General features: G+C 42.8%; 1 protein-coding gene across 4 annotated transcripts; it reads left to right on the plus strand.

The window, feature by feature from the left end:
- The first annotated feature begins 1880 nt into the window (after positions 1-1880).
- On the plus strand, positions 1881-14519 carry LOC139411071 (adaptor related protein complex 3 subunit mu 2). 4 transcript variants are annotated; one of them, XM_071156889.1, is made up of 10 exons: positions 1893-1994; positions 2483-2760; positions 4069-4240; positions 4535-4672; positions 4809-4894; positions 9813-9946; positions 11440-11463; positions 11950-12157; positions 12382-12526; positions 13230-14519. In XM_071156889.1, exons 2-10 carry the CDS (start codon positions 2488-2490, stop codon positions 13328-13330), a joined length of 1281 nt encoding a protein of 426 aa, XP_071012990.1. In that variant the 5' UTR covers positions 1893-1994; positions 2483-2487; the 3' UTR covers positions 13331-14519. The 4 variants fall into 4 exon arrangements, with proteins under 4 accessions (XP_071012993.1, XP_071012990.1, XP_071012994.1 ...); XM_071156891.1 differs by lacking the exon at positions 1893-1994 and adding an exon at positions 2123-2206; XM_071156892.1 differs by lacking the exon at positions 11440-11463 and having other exon boundaries at positions 1881-1994.
- Positions 14520-26975: the final 12456 nt, after the last annotated feature.

A 26975-nucleotide genomic window follows, 5' to 3' on the forward strand; every position in this document is an offset into this window, starting at 1 on the left:
GCTCTGATTCATGTGCAGTGTTAATGAATCTACAGTCCTTTAGGTCATGTAGCAGACAAGACCTGCTTTGTGAGGTGCTACAAGCCCATGGCAGGATTAGACAGATGGATATACAGATCAGATTTACTTGGGTTCCAGCCCATGTGGGGGTGGAGGGGAACGAGGCAGTTGATGTACTGGCTAAATAAGCACTTAGAAGTGGCAATGTTGTAGTTTCAATGAGCAAGGCAGAGGCTAAAAGCCTGATATGGACAGTGATGTTGCAGAGATGGCAGGAGCAGTGGAATAGAGATACTAAGAGCAGGCATTTATTTCAAGTGCAGAGGGAAGTTGGGGAGGCTATTTTTACAACATTAAGGGTAGGACACAGCCAGTTGAATAAGTCCTTAAATGTGATAGGATATCATCCAACAGGAAAGTGTGATTGTTGCCAGGAAACAAAGACATTGGGGCATGTATTGATACAGTGTGGGCAGTATCAGAGAGAAAGAGATAGGCTTAGATCTAGTATGAGGGAGAAGGGGATACAGGAAATTAGTATAAAGAGTATATTGAGTAGAACGTCATTAGACAATCTCAAATATTTTATATTTTTTAAGAGAAATGGGACAGGCTGGCAGGATTCTGTGGCGCAGTGGTCTAAGGCACTGCATCTCAGTGCTAGAGGCGTCACTACAGACACCCTGATTCGAATCCAGGCTGTATTATAACCGGCTGTGGTTGGGAGTCTCATAGGGTGGCGATAAACACCACTGAAGAAGAAGCTACACCTGTCAGGTGAATGTATTATCTTGGCAAAGGAGAAATGTTCACTAACAGGGATGTAAACAAATTTGTGCACAACATTTGAGAGAAATAAGCTTTTTTGTGTATATGAAACACATGGGATCTTTTATTTCAGCTCATGTAACATGGGACCAACACTTTACATGTTAGGCTCCCGAGTGGTGCAGTGATCTAAGACACTGCATTTCAGTGCAAGAGGCATCACTGCAGTACCTGGTTTGAATCCAGGCTGCATCACATCCGGGCGTGATTGGGAGTCCCATAGGGCGGCGCACAATTGGCCCAGCGTCGGCCGAGTTTGGCGGGGTAGGCCGTCATTGTAAATAAGAATTTGTTCTTAACTGACTTGCCTAGTTAAATAAAAAAAGTTGTGTTTATATTTTTGTTCAGTATAAGAGTGGATCAGAAGCTAGTCTGTGACTGCAAAAGGTCAGACTGAATGCAAATACATATTTGGCATCCATTTAAAAGGATCCATTTGAAGAAAATTGCCAATCACCCCCATAAACGGCTATCTACTTGATAAGACATCTTCAATATGAGTGAGTCCATTATCCAATTTATCATATTTACAGACTCACATATGGAAAACACTACCAAAGGGACCAATTATATTCTGATTTAACAGTAGGCCAATTTATCTCCATTTCACATACAGTATGTAAGTGCCAATGATATAAATTATATACACATGTATATTCAAAAAGCCTACACTTTAAAAAATATATAGATTTTACCCCTCCCATGGGCTATGGGTTTGATAGATTAGATACATGGTGGTTTCAGTGTAACCAAGTAAATTATTTTCCATTACATTTTATTCATTGGAAATATATATATTTTGTATCCACAAAATGTATCCACAAAATGAAATCTGATATGATCCGTGGACGATGTCTTGACACAAAATGTCAGACACGACGGTGCCGTTTAGCCAATCAAGGTGCATGTTCAGCCTGTGTTTACTGGACGTTGTCCAATTACAATTGAGTTCCGAGTGGTAGAGACAGGCACGAACCTCCGCACTATGGACCAATCACTATTTGGGAGAGGAGGGCATTCTTGCTTTTTTTCGTCTCCGATTGGTCCTATCTGGTGTCAGATTTCTCGTCATTCAGGCCAGCTAACTGAGAACAAGCGACGGCCTTCTCTAATCTTTCATTGAAAAAAGACGAAGGCGAGACGAAAACACAAATAGATTGACACCGGTAAGTAATTACACGTTATGAATATAAGGAATAGCACTAAAATATTGAGCGCAAACCATGAATAATTCCGTTTTCATCATCGCTGTATGACGGCGCTCGCCTGCTGTCACAAGACAACGGCGAGGAGGGGATGTTGTAAGAATACAGAGGCAGGCCTATCGTCCAGTAAAACACCATATATCACCATCATCTGTAGTCATCTTATTTCACAGGTTCGTGTGCATGCCTACTGATATTACGGCCGTCCACGGCGGAACCTGATAGCACAGCCGAATATTTAATGAAACGGTGTCGCCTGTGACCTGTCCTATCCCTTTCTCCACATCACAAGTTACATTGTCACTCATCATAGATGTATGTCTATATTGAGAGTACCACAAGCGCTGTGTAACTCATTTATATTGTATTCCAACTGCATGGATGGTATAGCTAGAATCGTTTTAGAGTCGCTAGCTAAATATTTGTTATTTTTCTGTCTCACCCTCCAGCCAAAATGATCCACAGCCTGTTCCTCGTGAACTCCTCGGGGGACATTTTCCTGGAGAAGCACTGGAAGAGCGTTGTGAGCCGCTCCGTGTGCGACTACTTTTTCGAGGCGCAAGAGCGCGCCAGCGAGCCGGAGAACGTGCCCCCAGTCATCCCGACCCCACACCACTACCTAATCAGTGTGCTAAGGCACCGCATTTACTTTGTGGCAGTTATCCAGAGCGAGGTGCCGCCGCTCTTTGTCATTGAGTTCTTACACAGGGTGGTTGATACATTCCAGGTTTGTACTTGGACTTGGTATACTTACTTTTCGTCCATTCACTTTCACATGTTCAGGTTGTTAATCACCTTGGTGCGTTCCTAAATTCACTCTGGAGTGCCAAGTGCGCTCCATGTGCTCAGGGCGTTTGTAAATTCAGAGAGTTGTCAGAACGAGAGTTGTCAGATTGTCAGTTTGTAAATTCAGAGCCTTTTGCTCTCGCACTTTTTTTCAATTTTCGCATAAAATGACATTCCCAACTCTCCAGGTAGCTCAGTACCTGAAGCAAAGATATGCATATTCTTGATACCATTTGAAAGGAAACACTTGTGAAAATGTGAAATTCATGTAGTAGAATATAACACATTAGATCTGGTAAAAGATAATACAAACAAAAAAAACATTTAAAAAAAATATTTGTTGTTTTTGTTCAATCATCTTTGAAATGCAAGAGAAAGGCCATACATTGGGATAGCATTCTAGGTGTAATTTAGATGTTGTCCATAAGAGTGTGTGCAAAAGGTTTTGGGGGGTGGGGTCAAACTGTAGAACCAAGCAGGGTCAAACTGTAGAACCCAGTTCCTACATTTAAATATAAAAATCAATTTTATCTCTGGGACCCTCAGGATGACAAATCAGAGCAAGAATGTAAGTACATTATTTAACTTCAGAGGTGAATGTATCAAACCAGTTGTCGTGATAAAAGTGTTTTGCTGTGCACTATCCTCAAACAATAGCATGGTATTTTTTTTGCTCTTTCTGCCCATATTAAACATGTCTATGTCCCGGAATTAGCTGTTTACAACGTCATTCTAGTCACATTATCGCAAATTGAGCAACAACTGTCCTGGGTTAGGGACACTGATCCCGTAGTTAACTGTCTAAAGTTAGTTAGCTACTTCCAGACATAAATGAGAGAACACCTCACTCTGAACAGATCTTTCACCCTAGCAGAGCTTGTTAGGCTGTTTTCATGTTATCCAGAGCTTGACTACCTGTGCTGCTGGCAACAATTTAATTACGCTTTTTGCTGACGTTTACTGACACCGGCCATATATTCAACGGGTGTTGAGCGTTTGTAAATGCATCAGTTATTCTGCGCTTTGAAATCAGAGTAGATGTCCAGAGGGAATTTACAAATGCACCCTAAGTCTACCTTGCAATGTAATCCAACTGTTTCTTTGAGTTACTGATTGTCTTATTGTTAAGTTAAAGTGTTACTTTTTAAAATGTTGTAATTCATTTAGTTAAAAATATCTTCTCACTCTTCATTCCCTCAACTGATCCCTCCCTCCCCTGGCCTCTCACTCCCTCCCTCCCTGTTGTCAGGACTACTTTGGGGTGTGCACGGAGGCAGCGATCAAGGACAATGTGGTGGTAGTATATGAGCTACTAGAGGAGATGCTGGACAATGGTTTCCCCCTGGCCACAGAGTCCAATATCCTCAAAGAGCTCATCAAGCCGCCCACCATCCTGCGCACAGTGGTCAACACCATCACAGGTACCTGAAGATGACCAAGTTTGCCTCTGCACAGTCACTATGTCATCACTTTTTCCTGACCATAACAACCTCAACACCCTAGTATTACACAACGCAACTTGACCAGGAAAAACTCTGGCCCCTAGTCATGACATATGTGTTCATCAATAGTTCTATTTATTTACAGATTATTGGCAGTGGGAGTTGGCTATGATTTGTTTTTAAACTTTGCATCTAGACCCATGTCACTGTACACAACTATCTGAATGTGTGCATCCTGTTTGTGTGTCATTATATTTGACTGTTGTTTTGTAGGCAGTACCAATGTAGGGGAGCAGCTCCCTACTGGCCAGTTGTCCGTGGTGCCATGGCGACGCACTGGAGTGAAGTACACAAACAACGAGGCCTACTTTGATGTAGTGGAGGAGATTGATGCCATAATCGATAAATCAGGTATGGTAGGCATACTGCCCCATCACGCTCTCCTGTAAATCTATCCTGACCCATTAAAAATAACCAACACAGAATTTGACTTTCTGATTGAGTTGTTCTCTCTCTCCATCTCTCTGTTTCTCTCACACACTGTTAGGCTCCACTATCACAGCAGAGATCCAGGGGGTGATTGATGCCTGTGTGAAATTAACAGGCATGCCTGACCTCACTCTCTCGTTCATGGTGAGTCCTCTCTTTCGCTCAGTCTCTCTAGCCCAGGGGCGGGCAGTCATTTTGTCTCGAGGGCCACATCGTGATTACGAAATTCCATATTTTTTTTGGGGGGGGGGGCAATTTGTTTCCTCAAATGCATTACGGGCCAGAAAAAAATTGCAGTTATTTTAAAATATAGGTTCATGATCATTTTGGCATGCTTTCTATCTGTACTGAACAGAAAATAGGTAAAATGCACCATGTAAAGTGTTGGTCCCATGTTTCATGAGCTGCAATAATATATCCCAGAAAATTCCATATGCCCAAAAAGCTTATTTCTCTCAAGTAAAAGGCCACTCTCTAAAATGTGCAGTTCTGTCACCCAACACAATGCCACAGATGTCTCTCAAGTTTTGAGGGACTATGCAATTGGCATGCTGACTGCAGGAATGACCACCAGAGCTGTTCCCAGATAATTGAATGGTCATTTCTCTACCATAAGCCTCCTCCAACATCATTTTAGAGAATTTGGCAGTACGTCCAAACAACCTCACAACCGCAGACCACGGGTAACCACGCCAGCCCAGGACCTCCACACCCGGCTTCTTCACCTGCGGGATTGTCTGAGACCAGCCACCCGGACAGCTGATGAAACTGAGGAGTATTTCTGTCTGTAAGAAATCCATTTTTGTGGGGAAAAGCTCATTCTGATTTGCTGGGCCTGGCTCCCAAGTGCGTGGGCCTATGCCCTCCCAGTCCTACCCATGGCAGCGCCCCTGCCCAGTCATGTGAAATCCATAGATGAGGGCCTAATGAATTGATTTCAGTTGACTGATTTCCTTATATGAACTGTAACTCAGTAAAATTGTTGAAATTGTTGCGTTTTTGTTCAGTATAATTTAAGATGTTCAAGAGTGTTTTTTTAATATGTTTTTACCACAAATAATATTTACATTTGTCTCTACACACCATCTTGTATTTGAGATCACATTATTTATGAGGCGACAGAACAGAATGTCACCTTCTTTTTGTAGTGCTATTTTCATACCTGTTATACCATTTTAGAAATGAATGCATTTTGTATCTAGTCCCCATTTTTGAGGATGTCATAAGTATTTGGACAAATTCACTTCTTTTTTTAGAACTTTTTGGATGTGATGGGCCCAATAGAAATGAATGGTAAATTATATATTGTCATTTTGTAGTCACTTATTGTAAATACGAATATAATATCTTGGGCGCAGTGGTATTGAGGAGTCACTGCAGACCCGGGTTCGACCCCGGGCTGTGTCGAGGCCGGCCACGACCAGGAGACCCATGATGGGGCGCACAATTGGCCCAGCATCATCCGGGTTAGGGGAGGATTTGGCCAGCCGGGATGTCCTTATCGCTAGAGCGCGATGGGAATCCTGTGGCCGGCCCGGGCGCATGCACGCTGACACGGTTGCCAGTTGTACGTGCGGCTGGCTTCTGGGTTAAGTGAGCAGTGTGTCAAGAGGCAGTGCAGCTTGGCAGGGTCGTGTTTCGGAGGACGCATTGGCTCTCGACCTTCGCCTCTCCTGAGTCCTTACGGGAGTTGCAGCGATGGGACAAGACTGTAACCACCAATTTGTATGTCAATATAAAAAAAATGTAATTCAAAATTTGATTTAGAATATATTTCTGAACACTTTACATTAATGTTGATGCTACCATGATTATGGATAATTCTGAATTAATCATGTTTAATGATCAGTGGAAAGTACAGATGCACAAAAATACTACATGACAAAATGCTTCCTGAACATCTCATTCCAAAATCATGGACATTAATATTGAGTTGCCCCCCCCTTTTGCTGCTATGACAGCCTCCACTCTTCTGGGAAGGCTTTCCACTAAATGCAGGGACTTGCTTCCATTCAGCCACAAAAGCATTAGTGAGGTCGGGCACTGATGTTGAGCGATTAGGCCAGGCTCGCAGTCAGCGTTCCAATTCGATTCGTCTGTCAGACTGCCAGATGGTGAATCGTGATTCATCACTCCAGAGAACACGTTTCCACTGCTCCAGAGTCCAATGGAGGCAAGCTTTACACCACTCCAGACGATGCTTGGCATTGCGCATGGTGATCTTCGGCTTGTGTGTGGCTGCTCGGAAATGGAAGCCAATTTCATGAAGCTCCCGACAAACAGTTCTTGTGCTGGCGTTGCTTCCAGAGGCAGTTTGGATCTCTGTAGTTAGTGTTGCAACTTAGGACAGACCATTTTTATGCGCTTCAGCACTCTGCGGTCCCGTTCTGTGAGCTTGTGTGGCCTACCTCTTCGCAGCTGAGCCGTTGTTGCTCCTAGACTTTCACACTTCACAAAACAGCACACACAGTTGACTGTGGCAGCTCTAGCAGGGCAGTAATTTTAAGAACTGACTTGTTGGAAAGGTGGCATCCTATGACTGTGCCACATTGAATGTCATTGAGCTCTCCAGTAAGGCAATTCTACTGCCAATGATTGTCTATGGAGATTGCATGGCTGTGTGCTTGATTTCATACTTTTGTGTATATATAGTGTATCATGCCCCTAAAACCTCCTACCATTACCAGCCAATAACAGCAGAGGTTAACATTTTTTTTTGGGGGGGGGGGATTTATGCCTCTAACTTTCTCACTCGTAGTTATTCAGGATTTGTTCATGAATATCTGTAGTCATGGTAGCATCCATATTAATGTAGAAGTCAAAATAAATACGCAGAGGAGTGTGAATGTATGTACAGTACCAGTCAAAAGTTTGGGGAGACCTACTCATTCAAGGGTTTTTCTTTATTTTGACTATTTTCTACATTGTAGAATAATAGTGAAGACATCAAAACTATGAAATAACACATGGAATAATCTAGTAACCAAAAAAGTGTTAAACAAATCAAAATAGATTTGAGATTCTTCAAAGTAGCCACCCTTTGCCTTGATGACAGTTTTGCACACTCTTGGCATTCTCTCAACCAGCTTCATGAGAAATGCTTTTCCAACAGTCTTGAAGGAGTTCCCACATATGCTGAGCAATGAGTAGGTGTGTCCAAACTTTTGACTGGTACTATATATTTATTTTATTTATTATAATTTTTTTATTATACATTAATTTTACTCAAACCTCCCGCTGAACAGATTGAATGGGCTGGCGAGCCGGACCTCTGTAGCCAATCGTTTATCTCCAATCCTGTCCCCTGCAAATAGCCGATCACTCTCTGCCTCTCTGTATGACATACTGAAGTTAACTGTGTCAAAATGGTCCTACAGTGCCTTGCGAAAGTATTCGGCCCCCTTGAACTTTGCGACCTTTTGCCACATTTCAGGCTTCAAACATAAAGATATAAAACTGTATTTTTTTGTGAAGAATCAACAACAAGTGGGACACAATCATGAAGTGGAACGACATTTATTGGATATTTCAAACTTTTTTAACAAATCAAAAACTGAAAAATTGGGCGTGCAAAATTATTCAGCCCCTTTACTTTCAGTGCAGCAAACTCTCTCCAGAAGTTCAGTGAGGATCTCTGAATGATCCAATGTTGACCTAAATGACTAATGATGATAAATACAATCCACCTGTGTGTAATCAAGTCTCTGTATAAATGCACCTGCACTGTGATAGTCTCAGAGGTCCGTTAAAAGCGCAGAGAGCATCATGAAGAACAAGGAACACACCAGGCAGGTCCGAGATACTGTTGTGAAGAAGTTTAAAGCCGGATTTGGATACAAAAAGATTTCCCAAGCTTTAAACATCCAAAGGAGCACTGTGCAAGCGATTAATATTGAAATGGAAGGAGTATCAGACCACTGCAAATCTACCAAGACCTGGCCTTCCCTCTAAACTTTCAGCTCATACAAGGAGAAGACTGATCAGAGATGCAGCCAAGAGGCCCATGATCACTCTGGATGAATTGCAGAGATCTCCAGCTGAGGTGGGAGACTCTGTCCATAGGACAACAATCAGTCGTATATTGCACAAATCTGACCTTTATGGAAGAGTGGCAAGAATAAAGCCATTTCTTAAAGATATCCATACAAAGTGTAGTTTAAAGTTTGCCACAAGCCACCTGGAAGACACACCAAACATGTGGAAGAAGGTGCTCTGGTCAGATGAAACCAAAATTGAACTTTTTGGCAACAATGCAAAACGTTATGTTTGGCGTAAAAGCAACACAGCTGAACACACCATCCCCACTGTCAAACATGGTGGTGGCAGCATCATGGTTTGGGCCTGCTTTTCTTCAGCAGGGACAGGGAAGATGGTTAAAATTGCTGGGAAGATGGATGGAGCCAAATACAGGACCATTCTGGAAGAAAACCTGATGGAGTCTGCAAAAGACCTGAGACTGGGACGGAGATTTGTCTTCCAACAAGACAATGATCCAAAACATAAAGCAAATTCTACAATGGAATGGTTCAAAAATAAACATATCCAGGTGTTAGAATGGCCAAGTCAAAGTCCAGACCTGAATCCAATCGAGAATCTGTGGAAAGAACTGAAAACTGCTGTTCACAAATGCTCTTCATCCAACCTCACTGAGCTCGAGCTGTTTTGCAAGGAGGAATGGGAAAAAAATGTTCAGTCTCTCGATGTGCAAAACTGATAGAGACATACCCCAAGCGACTTAAAGCTGTAATCGCAGCAAAAGGTGGCGCTACAAAGTATTAACTTAAGAGGGCTGAATAATTTTGACGCCCAATTTTTCAGTTTTTGATTTGTTAGAAAAGTTTGAAATATCCAATAAATGTCGTTCCACTTCATGATTGTGTCCCACTTGTTGTTGATTCTTCACAAAAAATACAGTTTTATATCTTTATGTTTGAAGCCTGAAATGTGGCAAAAGGTCGCAAAGTTCAAGGGGGCCGAATACTTTCGCAAGGCACTGTATCGGTTTCTGTCACTCCCACTCTCTTTCTCTCTGTCTTGATACCCCTGTTTGATCCTGTCACAGAACCCTCGTCTGCTGGATGATGTGAGCTTCCACCCGTGTGTGAGGTTCAAGCGCTGGGAAGCGGAGAGGATCCTCTCCTTCATCCCCCCAGATGGAAACTTCCGGCTGCTCTCCTACCACGTCAGCTCCCAGAAGTCAGTAGCTCTGTTCACCTCTATTCTTCTGCTCTGTTTTCTCAGGCTTTACACTGGCTTTAAAATATTATACCACATACAGTGCCTTAACTAGTATTTGTCCTGTTTCTGATTTTCTCTATTAATGCATTTTTATTTTTTTATACTGGATGTTATCAGATCTTCAACCAAAAAGATGTGGTAATGGTAAATGGAACATAAGTTTACAAATAACAAAACAAAGATACTTATTTAACAAAGTTATGCAAAATCCAATTCCCTTGTGTGAAAAAAGTAATTGCCCCTTACACTCAATAACTGGTTGTGCCACCTTTAGCTGCAATGACTACAGCCAAATGCCTCCTGTAGTAGTTGATCAGTCTCACATCGCTGTGGAGGACTTTTGGCCCACTCTTGTCACTGAGTTAACTTCTTTAACTCATTGACATTTGTGGGTTTTCAAGCATGAACTGCTCGTTTCAAGTCCTGCCACATCATCTTAATTGAGATTATGTCTGGACTTTGACTAGGCCATTCCAAAACTTAAAATTTGTTGCTTTTGGACCATTTTCATGTTGACTTGATTGTGTCTTGGATCATTGTCTTTCTGCATGTCCCACAACGATCTCAACAAACCATTTCTGTATGGACCTCGCTTCTAGAATGTCATTGTATGCAGTAGCGCTAAGATTTCCCTTCACTGGAACTAAGGGGCCTAACCCGAACCATGAAAGTCGGCCCCAGACCATTATTCCTCCTCCGCCAAACTTTAGTTGGCACTATGCATTCGAACAGGTAGCGTTCTCCTGGCATCCACCAAATCCAGATTCGTCCATCGGACTGCCAGATGGTGAAGCGTTTCTACTGCTCCCGAGTCCAATAGCGGCGAGCTTTACACCACTCCAGCCAACGCTTGGCATTACGCATGGTGATCTTATGCTTATGTGCGGCTGCACGGCCATGGAAACCCATTTCATGAAGCTCCTGATGAACAGTTATTGTGCTGCTGTTGCTTCCAGAGGCAATTTGGATCTCGGTAGTGAGTGTTGCAACTGAGGATAGATGATTTTTATGCGTTTCAGTACTTGGCGTTCTCATTCTGTGAGCTTGTGTGCCCTACCACTTCGCGACTGAGCCGTTGTTGCTCCTAGACGTTTCCGCTACACAATAACAGCACTTACAGTTGACCAGGGCAGCTCTAGCAGGGCATAAATTTGTCAAACTGACTTGTTGGAAAGTTGGCATCCTATGACGGTGCCACATTGAACGTTTCTGAGCTCTTCAGTACAGGCCATTCTACTGCCAAAGTTTGTCATGGGACGTTGCATTGCTGTGTGCTCAATTTTATAAACCTGTCAGCATCTGGTGTGGCTGAAATAGCCAAATCCACTCATTTGAAGGGGTGTCCACATAGTCTTGGCCATGTCGTGCATGTGCTTAAGGCATAGCACACACGTCTGCTTGCTTCCCATTTTCTGAATGTTGACTTTTTCTTGTCGTTGTCTTAATTTTAGTCTCCACCCATTAAGGTCAGCAAGGTATTTCAAAGTAAATTGACATCGTAGTTGTGACTCGACCCAAAACTAGAGTTGTTTTTAAAGTGTTAGCTAGATGAAGACCCGTGTTTGGTTGAATGTTTACATGAATTATTAAATGGCTGTTTTTATTCACAAAACACCCATTTGACAAAGCATTAGATGTAAGTAGTATAGTTTTTAGGAATGTAGTGCAGTACTGTACGTGTCTTGGTATAGATTGGATCATTATCTCTTGTGGTTTTTGCGATATTTGTCACCAACGCCAGTATGACCCGGACAGTTTACATTTGTATTTCCACATTTTTACTAAGAAGTTTCACATTTTTAAAAGTTGTAATAACAAACTGACATCTGAGCAGCAAATGATTCACTTGTTTAATTTAGTCCTAGTCACTGTTACACTTTGTTCAGTGTGCTCTGGGATGTTTTTGTCTCGGTGTCTGTCCTACTTGTGTTATTCTGACACTCTCTGTGTCTGCCCCTCAGTCTGGTGGCCATCCCAGTGTACGTCAAGCACAACATCACGTTCAGGGAGGGTAGTTCTCAGGGCCGCTTTGAGCTGACCCTGGGCCCCAAGCAGACCATGGGGAAGGGAGTAGAGGCTGTTCTGGTCAGCAGCCAGCTGCCCCGCGGAGTTCTCAACACCAACCTCAACCCCACCCAGGGGACATACACCTTCGACCCTGTCACTAAGGTAAGGTGGTGGGGAAGGGAGTGCATGTATGCGTGCGTGTGTGCCGATATGGATTAACCCGACCAGGTGGTGGTGTATGCTGTAAACTTACATAAGGGTCAGTGGTCATACATTCCATGGAATGGTTGATTTCTCCCCCCACCCACCTCTGTGTATTCATAATTATACCCTTCTCCCTATGTGGGGTAATAACATTGTGAGGATATTGTGTTGTCCCTTTGCAGCTCCTGTCGTGGGACGTGGGTAAGATCAACCCTCAGAAACTGCCGAGTCTAAAAGGCTCTATGAGCCTGCAGGCAGGGGCCTCCAAGCCAGACGAGAACCCCACCATCAACATCCAGTTCAAGATCCAACAGTCGGCCCTCTCTGGTAAAACACACAGCTTTGAGGTTAGAGTGTTGGGCCAGTAACCGAAAGGTTGCTGGTTCAAATACTGGAGCTGACAAGGTAAAAAAAATAATTTGCTCTGCCCTTGAGCAAGGCACTTAATCCTAATTGCTCCAGGGGGGCTGTACAATGGTGACCCTGGCCGTGACCCCGCAGGTGTCAGTGGAAGTTGGTATATGCAGCAACAACAAAAATACATTACACAATTGTGTTTAACAGACTAATATAAGAACCCCCACAAATTATTAGTAGTATACACACACCTTTATCATAATTGGTTATTACACTCTAGAGTAGACGTTGCCACTTAGCAGCTGATTTAGTATCAGTTTACTTGACCCATAATCATTTCAGGGACTAAATAAATATCTAACCCTAGATCAGATCTTATTAATATTCTATCTACTAACTCCATATTACAAAGCATGCTCAGCAGACAATCACATGACATCCACACAGCTCATTCAGTGACACCTTTTCCCATTAGATGGAAACAAGATACTCAATCTCTATTTAATCTATCTGATCCTCAGAGAGGTTTGTATCTGTTTCCAAAAGGGGTTTACGTGTATCTTACGACCCTTGCAGTGACCAAATCAACGTTTTATGTGACTTTCTGTAGAAATACATTTTGAATAGCAATGTGACACCTTTTCTCCTTTTTAATTTCCTTGTTCTTCTCCAGGACTGAAGGTGAATCGGTTGGATATGTACGGGGAGAAGTACAAGCCATTCAAAGGCATCAAGTACATGACCAAAGCTGGCAAATTCCAGGTCCGGACATAGAGGCTTGACTCGTCACTCTCTGGCCTCTGCACCACTACTGTACAACAGATAGGAGGTGGTTTCAGATGGGGGGGGGAGGTTGTGTGTGGCTATGATGCATTCCCTGTGTAAATGCATTTCAGGATTTATCCTCACAAACTAGAGGCTCTGCTGTCTAACTGAACTACTACAGAATGTGTGACACGACACACAACATCCTGTTTTTAATGGAGTTGTTTGCACTGTCAAATGTGTTAGTTATGAGGTTACCAGTCTCAGCGTAGCTACGGCTTTTGTAGCAGGCCTAAAATGGGTATCTCTGTTGTCATTTCTGGTTCTCTTTCCAAGCTCTTTGCTATCCTTTTGAGTTCCTCTTGTGAGTGAGAATGGCAGGCAAAACGGTTTATGTGCTTCCCTCAGATGTGTCACTACAGTCTACTGCTAGTACCCTTTTTCTTGTGCTTCAATCAATTCCTTATCATCAACATTGCCCAGAGTTTCTTCTGGTCAGGTCACATGGCCAGGAAACACTCCTGGTGCTACTTCTATTACATTCCTATGTTATTCCTCGGTCCCCTCACTTATTCCGAAACTCCCCTGTTTCCTGAATTTTTCTTCTCAGTCCTCCGAACCATGTTTATGGATTTGTCTGTTTGCCTGTCTGTCATCAACACTGAAGTCAACACATTAGAGTTTGAGAATGTGACATGAAATCCCTTCCCCTGAATTATGCACAACCATATTCATTGTTTTATCATCAGTTAATACTGTATGTGTAACCATGTGATATGGAAGGACATCTAACGGTTGTATTATGCTGGTGATATGTTACTGCTTTTCTCTCTTTATATCAGGTAAGGTGTCATGTTGAGCACTTTGCTGTGGCCTACCTGAAGTTTTGTCCACCTTAATCACTCTTGATTACCTTTTTTTAAATGATTATTTATTGACCAATGATTGATCAGGGACTGAATCCTGATCCAAGCACAAGCCTATACTGTATAGCCCTATTATATAATGCAGCACAGATGTATCTTTCTTACTCTATACTGACTGACGTACTACCGTTTGATGACGATGGGTTGCCCTATCAAGAATGTTAAAAGGTTTGCTTTTGTGTTTGCGGCGTTTGTTTGTGTGTCTGTCAAATTAATTCAAACTTGAGTTTTACAATGGTATGATATTAAAGATTTAAGAATTGATTGGTTAATTTTGGTCCTCTCAGTTAGTGGATACTTTGTAATGACTACAATGTAGTCGGTGTAGATCAATCTGGCCAACTGTTTCTACATGTCTAACTTCAAACACATTTCTGTCATGATATCTTGTTATGAGAGGCCATTAATGAGGATGTATGGGAGCTTTTAATGTTTTTGGTTTGATGAACTAAATGATAAACACGCGTTGTGGGTTGTGCTTCTTTTCTATCCCACGTCATGGGTAGGCTACAATGAACATTCCTCTCAATTTATTCGATCTTTGAATTGCACAGATATTCCAAACTTAACAGTTCGACAAATAGCCCACAACAGTTACTATTATGTGGGAAATGACATCATGGCAAATACCAATTTTCATCATTTTGATTAGGAGGACATAGCCCGTCTCATATTTGTTTTCTTACCGTTTAAAAAAAATCCCATGATTTATAACTAATGTAATTTCATGTTTTAATTTTGAGGGTTCGTGTGTAAAACGTAAAAAATGTGTACTGTCTGAGATGAAAATGACGTCATAGGGAGAAGCGTTAACCCTGTTGTTCCACTGTGTGTATCGAACTCCACTCCGTAATTTGCTGATCACTTTAAGCGCTCCACAACGTTTTCTGCTATTATTTTCTTCGTCTTTTAACTCTAACCAGACCTCGGACCTTCAACTAGTCACTAAGTGAACAACTGTGTAAAAGAATCGCGCATTTTCTCAAAGTTTATTGGCTACGTTTTTTTTTTATTCTGGGAGTTGAGTTGCTTTTTGTGTTACTGTTCCACTGCAATTTTTGCATAATTTTTCTCATAATTCACCTTCGAACAACTTTTCAATAATAATATCTAGACTTTTGCTTTGCCTTTAAAGGGGGAGTTTATGCTGTTTTATTTTTATAAACTTTATCTAAGGTATAAAAAAAAAATCGAGGGATTTAAAGACCCACCCGTCAAACGTGGTATGTATCCTATCTCTTGAGATATTTCTCTATTTCATTTCTGTGGCCATCAGCCTTTCCAATAGCCTAACAGCTTGTTGTCGAAATAAATCTGGATGTGTATTCCACCAAATGAAAGTGAGTAGTATCTCATCAGTAAAGCAATTAGTCAAATACACATTGGGCCCACTGATAAACTCCCATTATTTAATGTGTGCGACTTCACACATGCCTTAACAGATTTATGTGTTCTGTTTCACAGATATTGAGGTTTTTGTAAATGTATTGATACCATCTAATTGTGTATTGTTTTATCTGATGTTTTTCTCACTTTTTATCCTTTGATCATTGTTCTTGTCTATTTGCTCCCGAGGGTGATATTTGAAAAGTCGATTTGAAGTTTTTTCCCCTCTAACCCCTTTAACTGACACTTCAATAAACTATTGACAAAGTGTTTAATACACGAGTTAAACCATCGTTGGTTATAATAATGGGACTGTGTACCAGTCTTGTACAGCGCTGGAGTTTGCCTCCAGTTAAAGCACCCGGTATAAATTGCTGAATAAGCCATGTGCTTATTTGGGAAGTAGGGTAGTGGAGCGCGTGTTGCATTGTGGCAACGTGCCATTGCATCTGATTCTGCACAAGACTTTCACAGGAAAGTAGCCTAATTAATACCCGTTGCCAAATACTGTCTAATTGTGTGGCTAGGCCTATATTAGCGAGCATGTCAGGTCTCATTGGATAGCCTATTATTAGGCTTTTTCTTAACGATTTTTCCATTCCAGCATAATTCTTTTTTTGATGCATATTGGTTTTTGCACACAACCAAACTAGACAAAAATAAACTAATATTTCACAATTCACCCTGTATTTACGCTCAGTATGCATGGTTACACCTGTCCATAGGCTCTTCATTTGGCATCTATATATTTGCATTGATGATGCATAGGCTTCCTAAAAAGGTTGTAGATTTATTTATTATTTTGGACAACAATAGGGGTCGATGAAGCCTAGGCTTGGATGTAGAAGATTGACACCCAATATGCAGACTTTTAGGTCTCTATCGTGCCTAATAAATGAAGTCAAACTTCATGTGATTGGTTTGTATCAGAGAGCTTGGGACTAAAAGGTTAATTTTGCAAAACGATGATTCTGATATAATTGGCTTTACATTACCGAACCCTCATTGGTTTGAATAGTGTCAGCATTTTTTTATTTTATTGTATTCTTTTGAACTTAACAACATGAATTGGGTTATTTAAAGTACTATATAGGTAGAGAACATTGAATAAAACAAGGCTATGCCAAAAACACTTTTTAAAATACAAATGCAGATAGAACCTTAGTCCCAAGTTCTCATAATGACACACTGTTCCGTCTGAATAGTGGTTGTGACTAATGTTGCAATAATAACGACTTTGTAACAATGTTTGGGACGACTGACAACATTGCAAAACTAAAGTAAGAAAGTAACTAGTGGGTTCTCCCTATCGCAAAAATAAAGTCTTCACCTCATCTGCGGATTTGCACAACTGAAAAGCATCTTCTTCATGTCATTCGAATTCCAGACACGTTGACAATATTAGGGGGGCTGATAATAAGTCGTCAAAGCACGTTCAATTAGAAAGGAGAATTATACATTTCTGAGTGTATCCTATCTTTGTATATGCAAAATATGAAACAAAATGCTACCGCAGTGATTCAACGTGAGCGTGATTCAACGTCGGCGTAGGCCTGCTGCCGTGGAGAAACAATTTGGCTACAACGGGTGTATCGACGCAGTTAAAACATTTCAGTTTAATGAGTCTGACTGCAGAACAAAGAGCTCGGTCGCGGGCATCAACGAAACTCCCTTTCTCATTCATACAGGACAAACAAAGCCCCCTCCTCGTGGGGAGGGATCGCCATTATAGAACTCGGCATTTTTCTCAATTTGCACGTAGGCCCATATCGACCCATGTGCATTTCATCTGCCTGTGTAAGACTCCCAGACAATATTAAAATAGACTGGCATCCCCAGACCCAGCCATTTCTAATGACAGGTCTAGACTACTAATACCTATCCTGATGCGAGATGTATGTATTTCCCTGTAAAGCAGTAATTGATACATTTGTGTGTGTGGGGGGGGATGACTGGTAAATTTGTATTCTCATATTTTCTCTGTTTATTGGCCTACATGGAACACACACATTGCTATTGTCCATTGTAAGTGACTGTTCTCTCTTCCATATTTCTCTCCATGCTGTCTATTGCCACTTTCAGATAGCAACCAGGTAGGCTACTGCTGGATTGGCAAGACCAGACCATGTCTCCTCTCACACCTCCTCCCCTGCTGTGGTTATGGCTGACCCCTATCTGTCCCTCTGGGTAGCTGGGAAAGATGCCCTATCCCCAACGACCAATCTCATCCAGCAGGCCAACCAGGAGACTGACAGGACAGGATGGACTAGACTAGCATCTAGAAGTTGCGTATGTCTCAGCCCTTCTCAGCTCTTACAACAATTACCTTCCCAACTCCAGAACTCTCCCATTAGACTACACTACTCTGTGTTGCTGCTGTTCTGTTTTTATCCCTCATATTGCTACCAGGACTGTGCAGCTAGGCTTTAGGCTTACTGTCTGTCAGAATGCACAGGGCCAAGGGAGGGCCTGGTCCCCCACCCTTCCAGGACATCTATGAATTCTCCATGGACGGTGACGAGACCGGGGCCCAGATCTTTCTGCGGGGCCCGAGGGTAGCCATGGAGGGCCCCGCGGTGCCCCTGTCCCCTCACTCCGAATATATCCAGACTGAGCACCAGCAAGGCGGTCTCTTCTCTCTCAGGCCCCCTGCCCATGGAGTGCCTCACGCTGGCCCTCAGGGTAAGAAGAGGAGGCGGTGCGGCGTATGTGCACCCTGTATGCAGAAGGAGAATTGTGGCACCTGCAGCAACTGTATGAACCGTAAGATTGGGAAGCAGATCTGTAAGCTGCGTAAATGTGACCAGCTGAAGAAGAAGGGACAAAAGGACTGCGAGGTGAGTGGAAATGACTGGCCAAACTTCTAACTAACACACATTTTCATGATATAGTCCCAGTGGCTATTTCTCATAGCTCAGTGTGAGACTTATTCCCAGTGGCTATTTCTCCTAGTTCAGTGTGAGACTGATTCCCAGTGGCTATTTCTCCTAGTTCAGTGTGAGACTGATTCCCAGTGGCTATTTCTCCTAGTTCAGTGTGAGACTGATTCCCAGTGGCTATTTCTCCTAGTTCAGTGTGAGACTGATTCCCAGTGGCTATTTCTCATACTTCAGTGTGAGACTGTTTAGAGCTGATTGAGGGAAATTGAAGTTGAAAATGTTTACTAGAAAATCTCTCTAAGATATATGGCCCTAAAATGTAAGTGTCATGACCCATATAAGTTTAACAGTTTAAACATGAAAGGGTTTCTAGGTTTAGTTGGTATACAGATAACGACCATATGTGTACATACCACAGTAGAGGAGGATTGTATTTGGGTTCGATAACTGATGAATCACATTAATTTAAAAACAGCTAACTTTTTAAGTGCATGCAGCTGGCTGTCTTAGAAGGTTTTCATCAGACCACCAAAGCCATGACAAGCTGACGTTAAAGCCCCTGTCTGGATCCCCTTGAACATCCTTTAGTTGTCAAATCTGGACATGCATCACCCCAAGGCCTGGTTAAATGAACAGTCCACCCAAATTACACATACAGTACACCTAATCTTGCCTATACCTTAAAGTTTACCTAGGAACAAACAGTGGTGGAGAGAGGGACCCCTGAAGGCGTTCGCATGCTTCCCATCCGAAACAGTTCGGAACAGTTTGTGCATGTATTAACAGTTTGTGATGTTTTTGTTTGTTTTGGTCTTTGGCAAGGGTTTAATCGGCTGTTCGTGCACACAACATTATTTAATGAGGCAAGTCGAAGTTGGGAGCCGAAGTCTACGCCCCTTCATCGGTCATTGGTCAACAGTAGGGATTCTTCAATGAGGTGTTCGTTGTCATTCAATGATAGCCGACTCGTTCTCATGCACATTTTTTCACTTGAGAAGTACTGTACCAAACATATTATTTAGATGTAAAATTGCGCGACTAAGATCAACAAAAACGTCAAAATTAATGACATATTTCTTGAGTTATCTTAGATTCATTTGGACTGTTTTGGCTACGGCGTCTCAAGATGGACAAATAGTACTATTGCCGCATTTTTCTAATTTTTCAAGCATAGGTTTTTAAGGGAGTATGGGAGCACACTCGTTCGGTTCGCCTAGCTGATTACGGCTAAGCCCCAGCCGAACCGAAGCATGCAGAAGAAGCCTTTAGTGTGCTCCAAATAGCAGGAATGGACTAAGTTGTTGAGCAACTAGAAGACCAGTCCATGCCCCAAACAGACAATGTAAATCCGTTGGAGGAATTATTACTCAGCAGATTTCCAGCCTGTTTATAAGTAATGGAAACAGGTGAGATATCCACTGAAGTGTGGGTATATGTTCATGTGCGCTATGTGCATGCGTGGGTATAGAAAACTTGATATACATGTATTACAGAAGATTTGACTACATTCTATTTTGGTTTGACTGAGGTTTTATGCCAACGGCAGAACTGTCTCCGTTAGCTCTATTTGTGGAATAATTGAGATGAGGGTCGTGTTTGGTTTCTCCTTCCAGTCAACAAACAGCAGCAGTGTAGAATTCCTTCCAGCGCCCTCTGCGTTTTCTCCCCTGACCCCTGAGGCCCCGCACTGACACTCAGGGTGGGGGTTGACCTTAGGGCCAGGGCCGAGGAGGGATAGGGAGGGTGGGGGTTGACCTAAGGTCCAGGGCCACGGAGGGAGGAGGGGAGGCAGGGAGACGGGGATAGTGTGTGCGGTGCGTACACAGGATGGGGCTGAAAGGCAGGAGGACAGGAAGAATGTAAATAAATAGTCAGCAGTGAGGAGGAAGGGAGGAGGGCTCAGGAACAACTCTGAACTGGCTAGGGAAGGCCTTTTTCCCTCTGTGTGTGTGTTTTAGGATGGGGGATGACTCTGTAGACAGGGACATGGATGACAGTTAGGACATGGTGGCCTGCAGCCTTGGGGACAGAGGGGAAAGGTCTGAAGAGGGGGGAACAGGTTCAGTCAATCACAGGAAATCTTGGCTTCCCTCCTGGACTGCCCTCCCCTGCTCGGTCACTCTGTCCCCTTTGTTTTCAGACACTCGCTGTCCCAATTTGTGATTGGTTACCTAGACCTCACATGTGGTCATAGTTGAAGATGAGGTTCTTGGAGAGGAGTTGTAAACCCAGACTTTTCAGTAGTCCTGAGTGGGAATAACTTACGTTTATGGATTTATCCTAACTTATTGTCTTGCATTCACTTTTAGTAACTCCATATTCAGGGACTATACCATTTTTATAGCCTAACATTGTAGAAACGTCCAGCTATATCTAACATGATACTCATGAGGACATCTTCTATCTGTCTCAGAGAGGAATACAGAAGCAGCCCAGCTAGTGTTTATGGATTGGATATATGACCTTCCAGAGGTTCTCACTCAGTCCCATTGTTGTTAAAAGTAGAATGTTTATGGCCACCATAGATTATACCAGTGAACTCTAGGGGAACTCTTCCTCTATTCAACCTGCTGTTCAGTAGCTAGGGTCTGAACCATAGTAATAGTAACACTGACATGTAGCTGTCTTTCTGTCTCTTACTGTAGCTGCCTTTTTAGCTTTGTAAACTCAGCAAAAAAAGAAACGTCCTCTCACTGTCAACTGCATTTATTTTCAGCAAACTTAACTTGTGTAAATATTTGTATGAACATAACAAGATTCAACAACTGAGACATAAACGGAACAAGTTCCACAGACACGTGACTAACAGAAATTGAATAATGTGTCCCTGAACAAAGGGGTGGGGGAGGTGGGGGGTGGTCAAAATCAAAAGTAACAGTCAATATCTGGTGTGGCCTCCAGCTGTATTAAGTACTGTAGTGCATCTCCTCCTCATGGACTGCACCAGATTTGCCAGTTCTTGCTGTGAGATGTTACCCCACTCTTCCATCAAGGCACCTGCAAGTTCCCAGACATTTCTGGGGGGAATGGCCCTAGCCCTCACCCTCTGATCCCCCAGACGTGCTAAATGGAATTGAGATCCGGGCTCTTCGTTGGCCATGGCAGAACACTGACATTCCTGTCTTGCAGGAAATCACGCATAGAACGAGCAGTATGGCTGGTGGAATTGTCATGCCGGAGGGTCATGTCAGGATGAGCCTGCAGGAAGGGTACCATATGAGGGAGGAGGATGTCTTCCCTGTAACGCACAGCGTTGAGATTGCCTGCAATGACAACAAGCTCAGTCCGATGATGCTGTGACACACCGCCCCAGACCATGACGGACCCTCCACCTCCAAATCGCTCCCGCTCCAGAGTACAGGCCTCGGTGTAACACTCATTCCATCGACGATAAACGCGAATCCGGCCATCACCCCTGGTGAGACAAAACTGCGACTCGTCAGTGAAGAGCACTTTTTGCCAGTCCTGTCTGGTCCAGCAACAGTGGGTTTGTGCCCATAGGCGACGTTGTTGCCGGTGATGTCTGGTGAGGACCTGCCTTACAACAGGCCTACAAGCCCTCAGTCCAACCTCTCTCAGCCTATTGCGGACAGTCTGAGCGCTGATGGAGGGATTGTGCGTTCCTGGTGTAATTCGGGCAGTTGTTGCCATCCTGTACCTGTCCTGCAGGTGTGATGTTCGGATGTACCGATCCTGTGCCTGTGTTGTTACATGTGGTCTGCCACTGTGAGGACGATCCGTCCTGTCTCCCTGTAGCGCTGACTTAGGCGTCTCACAGTACAGACATTGCAATTTATTGCCCTGGCCACATCTGCAGTCCTCATGCCTCCTTGCAGCATGCCTAAGGCATGTTTACGCAGATGAGCAGGGACCCTGGGCATCTTTCATTGGTGTTTCTCAGAGTCAGTTGAAAGGCCTCTTTAGTGTCCTAAGTTTTCATAACTGTGACCTAATTGCCTTAAGCTGTTAGTTTCACAGGTGCATGTTCATTCATTATTTATGGTTCATTGAACAAGCATGGGAAACAGTGTTGAAACCCTTTACAATGAAGATCTGAAGTTATTTGGATTTTTACGAATTATCTTTGAAGACAGGGTCCTGAAAAAGGGATGTTTCTTTTTTTGCTTAGTTTAGGTCTAGTTAAAAGTTAGACAAACAGTATATACAGACGTGCTCAAATTAGTTTGTACCCTTACAGCTCATTGCAATAATGCTTATTTCTTCCTGAAAAGTGATGAAATGTAAAGCTATTTTATCATGTATACTTGCATTTGTTGGTACCGCTTAGAAAAGATAAGAAATAATTGGATTATAGTCATATTTCAAGCACATTAGTTTATTTAATTAGTATCACACATATCTCCAATCTTGTAAATCAGTCATTCAGCCTATTTAAAAGGAGAAAGGTAGTCACCGTGCAGTTTGGTATCATCGTGTGCACCACACTGAACACGGACCAGAGAAAGCAAAGTAGGAGATCAGAAAGGAAATCATAGACAAGCAAGGTAAAGGTAAAGGCTACAAGACCATCTCCAAGCAGCTTGATATCACTGTGACAACAGTTGCAAATATTATTAGGAAGTTTAAGGTTCATGGAACTGTAGCCAACCTCCCTGGGCGCGGCCACAAGAGGAAAATGGACTCCAGATTGAACAGAAGGAGAGTGCGAATGGTAGAAAAAGAACCAAGGATAACTGCCAAAGAGATACGAGCTGAACTCCAAGGTGAAGGTACGTCAGTTTCTGATCGTACCATCCGTCGCTTTTTTGAGCGAAAGTGGCCTCCATGGAAGAAGACCCAGGAGGACTCCCCTTTTGAAAGAAAAACATAAAGCCAGACTGGAATTTGCTAAAATGCTGAGTCAAAACTGGAGCTTTTTGGCAAGTCACATCAGCTCTATGTTCACAGATGGAAAAGATGAAGCTTTCAAAGAAAAGAACACCATACCTACAGTGAAACATGGAGGCTGGGTTCTGTTTTGGGGCTACTTTGCTGCGCCTGACACAGGGTGCCTTGAATCTGTGCAGAGCACAATGGAATCTCAAGACGATCAAGGCATTCTGGAGTGAAACGTACTGCCCAGTGTCAGAAAACCCTCTCTCTGTCAGTGTGCTCCCTCTCCGGCCTCTAGGTCACCAGGCTGCGCGTTATGGTGCACAGCTGTCACCATCGTAACGTTCACCTGGACTCTATCACTTCCCTGATTACCTTCCCTATATATGTCACTCTCTTTGGTTCCTTCCCCATGTGTTTCAGTTTCATGTCTGTGTGCTGTTAGTGTTTCATGTTGTGTATTATGTTCTGTTTATTTTATTAAAATACTCACTCCCTGAACTTGCTTCCCGACTCTTAGCGCACAACGTTACGCTCTCAGTTGCAGGTCATGGGTCCTCCAACAGGATAATGACTCAAAACACACAGCTAAAAGCACCCAAGAATGGATAAGAACATAACATTAGACTTTTCTGAAGTGGTCTTCTATGAGTCATGATCTGAGTCCTATCAAACATCTATTGAAAGAGCTGAAACTTGGCCCCCGTCAAACCTCAGACTGCTGGAGCGGTTTGCTCAGGAAGAGTGGGCCAAACGACCTGTTAACAGGTGCATACGTCTCATTGAGAGCCACAGAAAACATTTGATTGGAGTGATTGCCTCCAAAGGTTGTGCAACAAAATATTAGGTTAATGGTCTCCTAATTTTTGTCCATGCCATTTTCATTTTGTTTTATTATTTACAGTATTATGTTGAATAAAAAAATCAAAAGCAAAGTCTGATTTCTATTAAATATGGAATAAACAATGGTGGACGCCAAGTACTTTTGTCAGTTTCAAGTTATTTCAGAGAAAATTGTGCATTCTTCATTTTTTTGTGGAGGGGTACCAACAAATTTGAGCACGTCTGTATATGATATTGATGGTGACTTTCTCATAGAAACAGACCATTGCAACCTGGTAACAGTGTGATTAGAGAGATCAGAGTTATAGATGATATGTGACTAATAATGTCTTGTCTGTCGGAACCTGACAATCCCCTCACAGAGAAAGAGGGTGGGCGATTGTATGTACGTACATGTATGTGTACATGTGTCTTTGTGTACATGTTTGTTTGCGTACATGTGTGTGTTTGTCTACATGTGTGTTTGTGTACATGTTTGTGTACATGTGTGTTTGTGTACATATGTGTTTAAGCATTAGACTATAAGGCCATGACAACACAAACTACACGGAACAAAGAAATATAAATGCCAACATGCAACAATTTCAAAGGTTTTACTGAGTTACAGTTCATATGGGGAAATCAGTCAATTGAAATAAATTCATTAGGCCGTAATCTGTGGATTTCACATGACTGGGAATACAGATATGCATCTGTTGGTAACAGATACCATAAAAAAAAGGGAGGGGTGTGGATCAGAAAACCAGTCAGTATCTGGTGTGACCACCATTTGCCTCATGCAGAGCAACACATCTCCTTCGCATAGAGTTGATCAGGTTGTTTATTGTGGCCTGTGGAATGTGGTCCCACTCCTCTTCAAGGGCTGTGCGAAGTTGCTGGATATTGACAGGAAGTGGATCACGCTGTCGAACACGTCGATCCATCCCAAGCATGCTCAATGGGTGACATGTCTGGTGAGTATGCAGGCCATGGAAGAACTGGGACATTTTCAGCTTCCAGCAATTGCGTACAGATCCTTGCGACATGGGGCTGTGCGTTATCTTGCTGAAACATGTGATGATGGTGGTGGATGAATGTAACGACAATGGGCCTCAGGATCTCGTCACGGTATCTCTGTTCATTTCAATTGCCATTGATAAAATACAATTGTGTTTGTTGTTCGTAGCTTATGCCTGCCCATACCATAACCCCACCGCCACCATGGGGCACTCTGTTCACAACGTTGACATCAGCAAACCGCTCGCCCACATGAAGCCATACACGCTGTCTGCCATCAGTAAAGTTGAAACCGGGATTCATCCGTAAAGAGCACACTTCTCCAGCGTGCCAGTGGCCATCGATGGTGAGTATTTGTCCACTGAAGTCAGTTTCAGCACCGAACTGCAGTCAGGTCAAGACCCTGGTGAGGATGACGAGCACGCAGATGAGCTTCCCTGAGATGGTTTCTCACAGTCTGTGCAGAAATTCTTCGGTTGTGCAATCCTATAGTTTCATCAGCTGTCTGGGTGTCTGGTCTTAGATGATCGTGCACGTTAAGAAGCCGGATGTGGAGGTCCCTGTCTGGCGAGGTTAACACGTGGTCTGCGGTTCTGAGACTGGTTAGACGTACTACCAAATTCCTTATAATGACGTTGGAGGCAGCTTATGGTAGAGAAATTAACAGTCAATTCTCTGAAACCAGCTCTGGTGGACATTCCTGCAGTCAGCATGCTAATTGCACACTCCCTCAACTTGAGACATCTGTGTCATTGTATGTCAAAACTGCACATTTTAGAGTGGCCTTTTATTGTCCCCAGCACAAAGTGCACCTGTGTAATGATGATGCTGTTTAATCAGCTTCTTGATATGCCACACCTGTCAGGTGTATGGATTATCTTGGTAAAGGAGAAATGCTCACTAATAGGCATGTAAACAAATTTGTGCACAACATTTTAGAGAAATAGGCTTTTTGTGTGCATGGACAATTTGTGAGATCTTTTATATCAGCTCATGAAACATGGGACCAACACTTTACATGATGTGTTTATATTTCTGTTCAGTATATACAGTTGAAGTCAGAGGTTTACATGCACTTAGGTTGGATCATTAAAACTCATTTTTTAACCACTCCACAAATTTCTTGTTAACAAACTGTAGTTTTGGCAAGTCGGTTGGGACCTCTACTTTGTGCATGACACAAGTCATTTTTCCAACAATAGTTTACAGACAGATTATTTCACTTATAATTCACTGTATCACAATTCCAGTGGGTCAGACGTTTACATACACTAAGTTGACTGCCTTTAAACAGTATGGACACTTCCAGAAAATTATGTAATGTCTTTAGAAGCTTCTGATAGGCTAATTGACATAATTCGAGTCAATTGGAGGTGTACCTGTGGATGTATTTCAAAGCCTACCTTCAAACTCAGTGCCTCTTTGCTTGACATCATGGGAAAAACAAAAGAAATCAGCCAAGACCTCAGAAAAAGAATTGGAGACCTCCACAAGGGACCACGCAGCCATCATATCGCTCAGGAAGGAGACGCGTTCTGTTTCCTAGAGATACTTTGGTGCGAAAAGTGCAAATCAATCCCAGAACAACAGCAAAGGACCTTGTGAAGATGTTTGAGAAAACAGGTACAAAAGTATCTATATCCACAGTAAAACGAGTCCAATATAGACATAACCTGAAAGGCCGCTCAGCAAGGAAGAAACCACTGCTCCAAAACCGCCATAAAAATGCCAGACAATGGTTTGCAACTGCACATGGGGACAAAGATTGTACTTTTTGGAGAAATGTCCTCT

The sequence above is a fragment of the Oncorhynchus clarkii genome, chromosome 6, assembly GCF_045791955.1.
Source record: "Oncorhynchus clarkii lewisi isolate Uvic-CL-2024 chromosome 6, UVic_Ocla_1.0, whole genome shotgun sequence".
Lineage (NCBI taxonomy): Eukaryota > Metazoa > Chordata > Actinopteri > Salmoniformes > Salmonidae > Oncorhynchus > Oncorhynchus clarkii.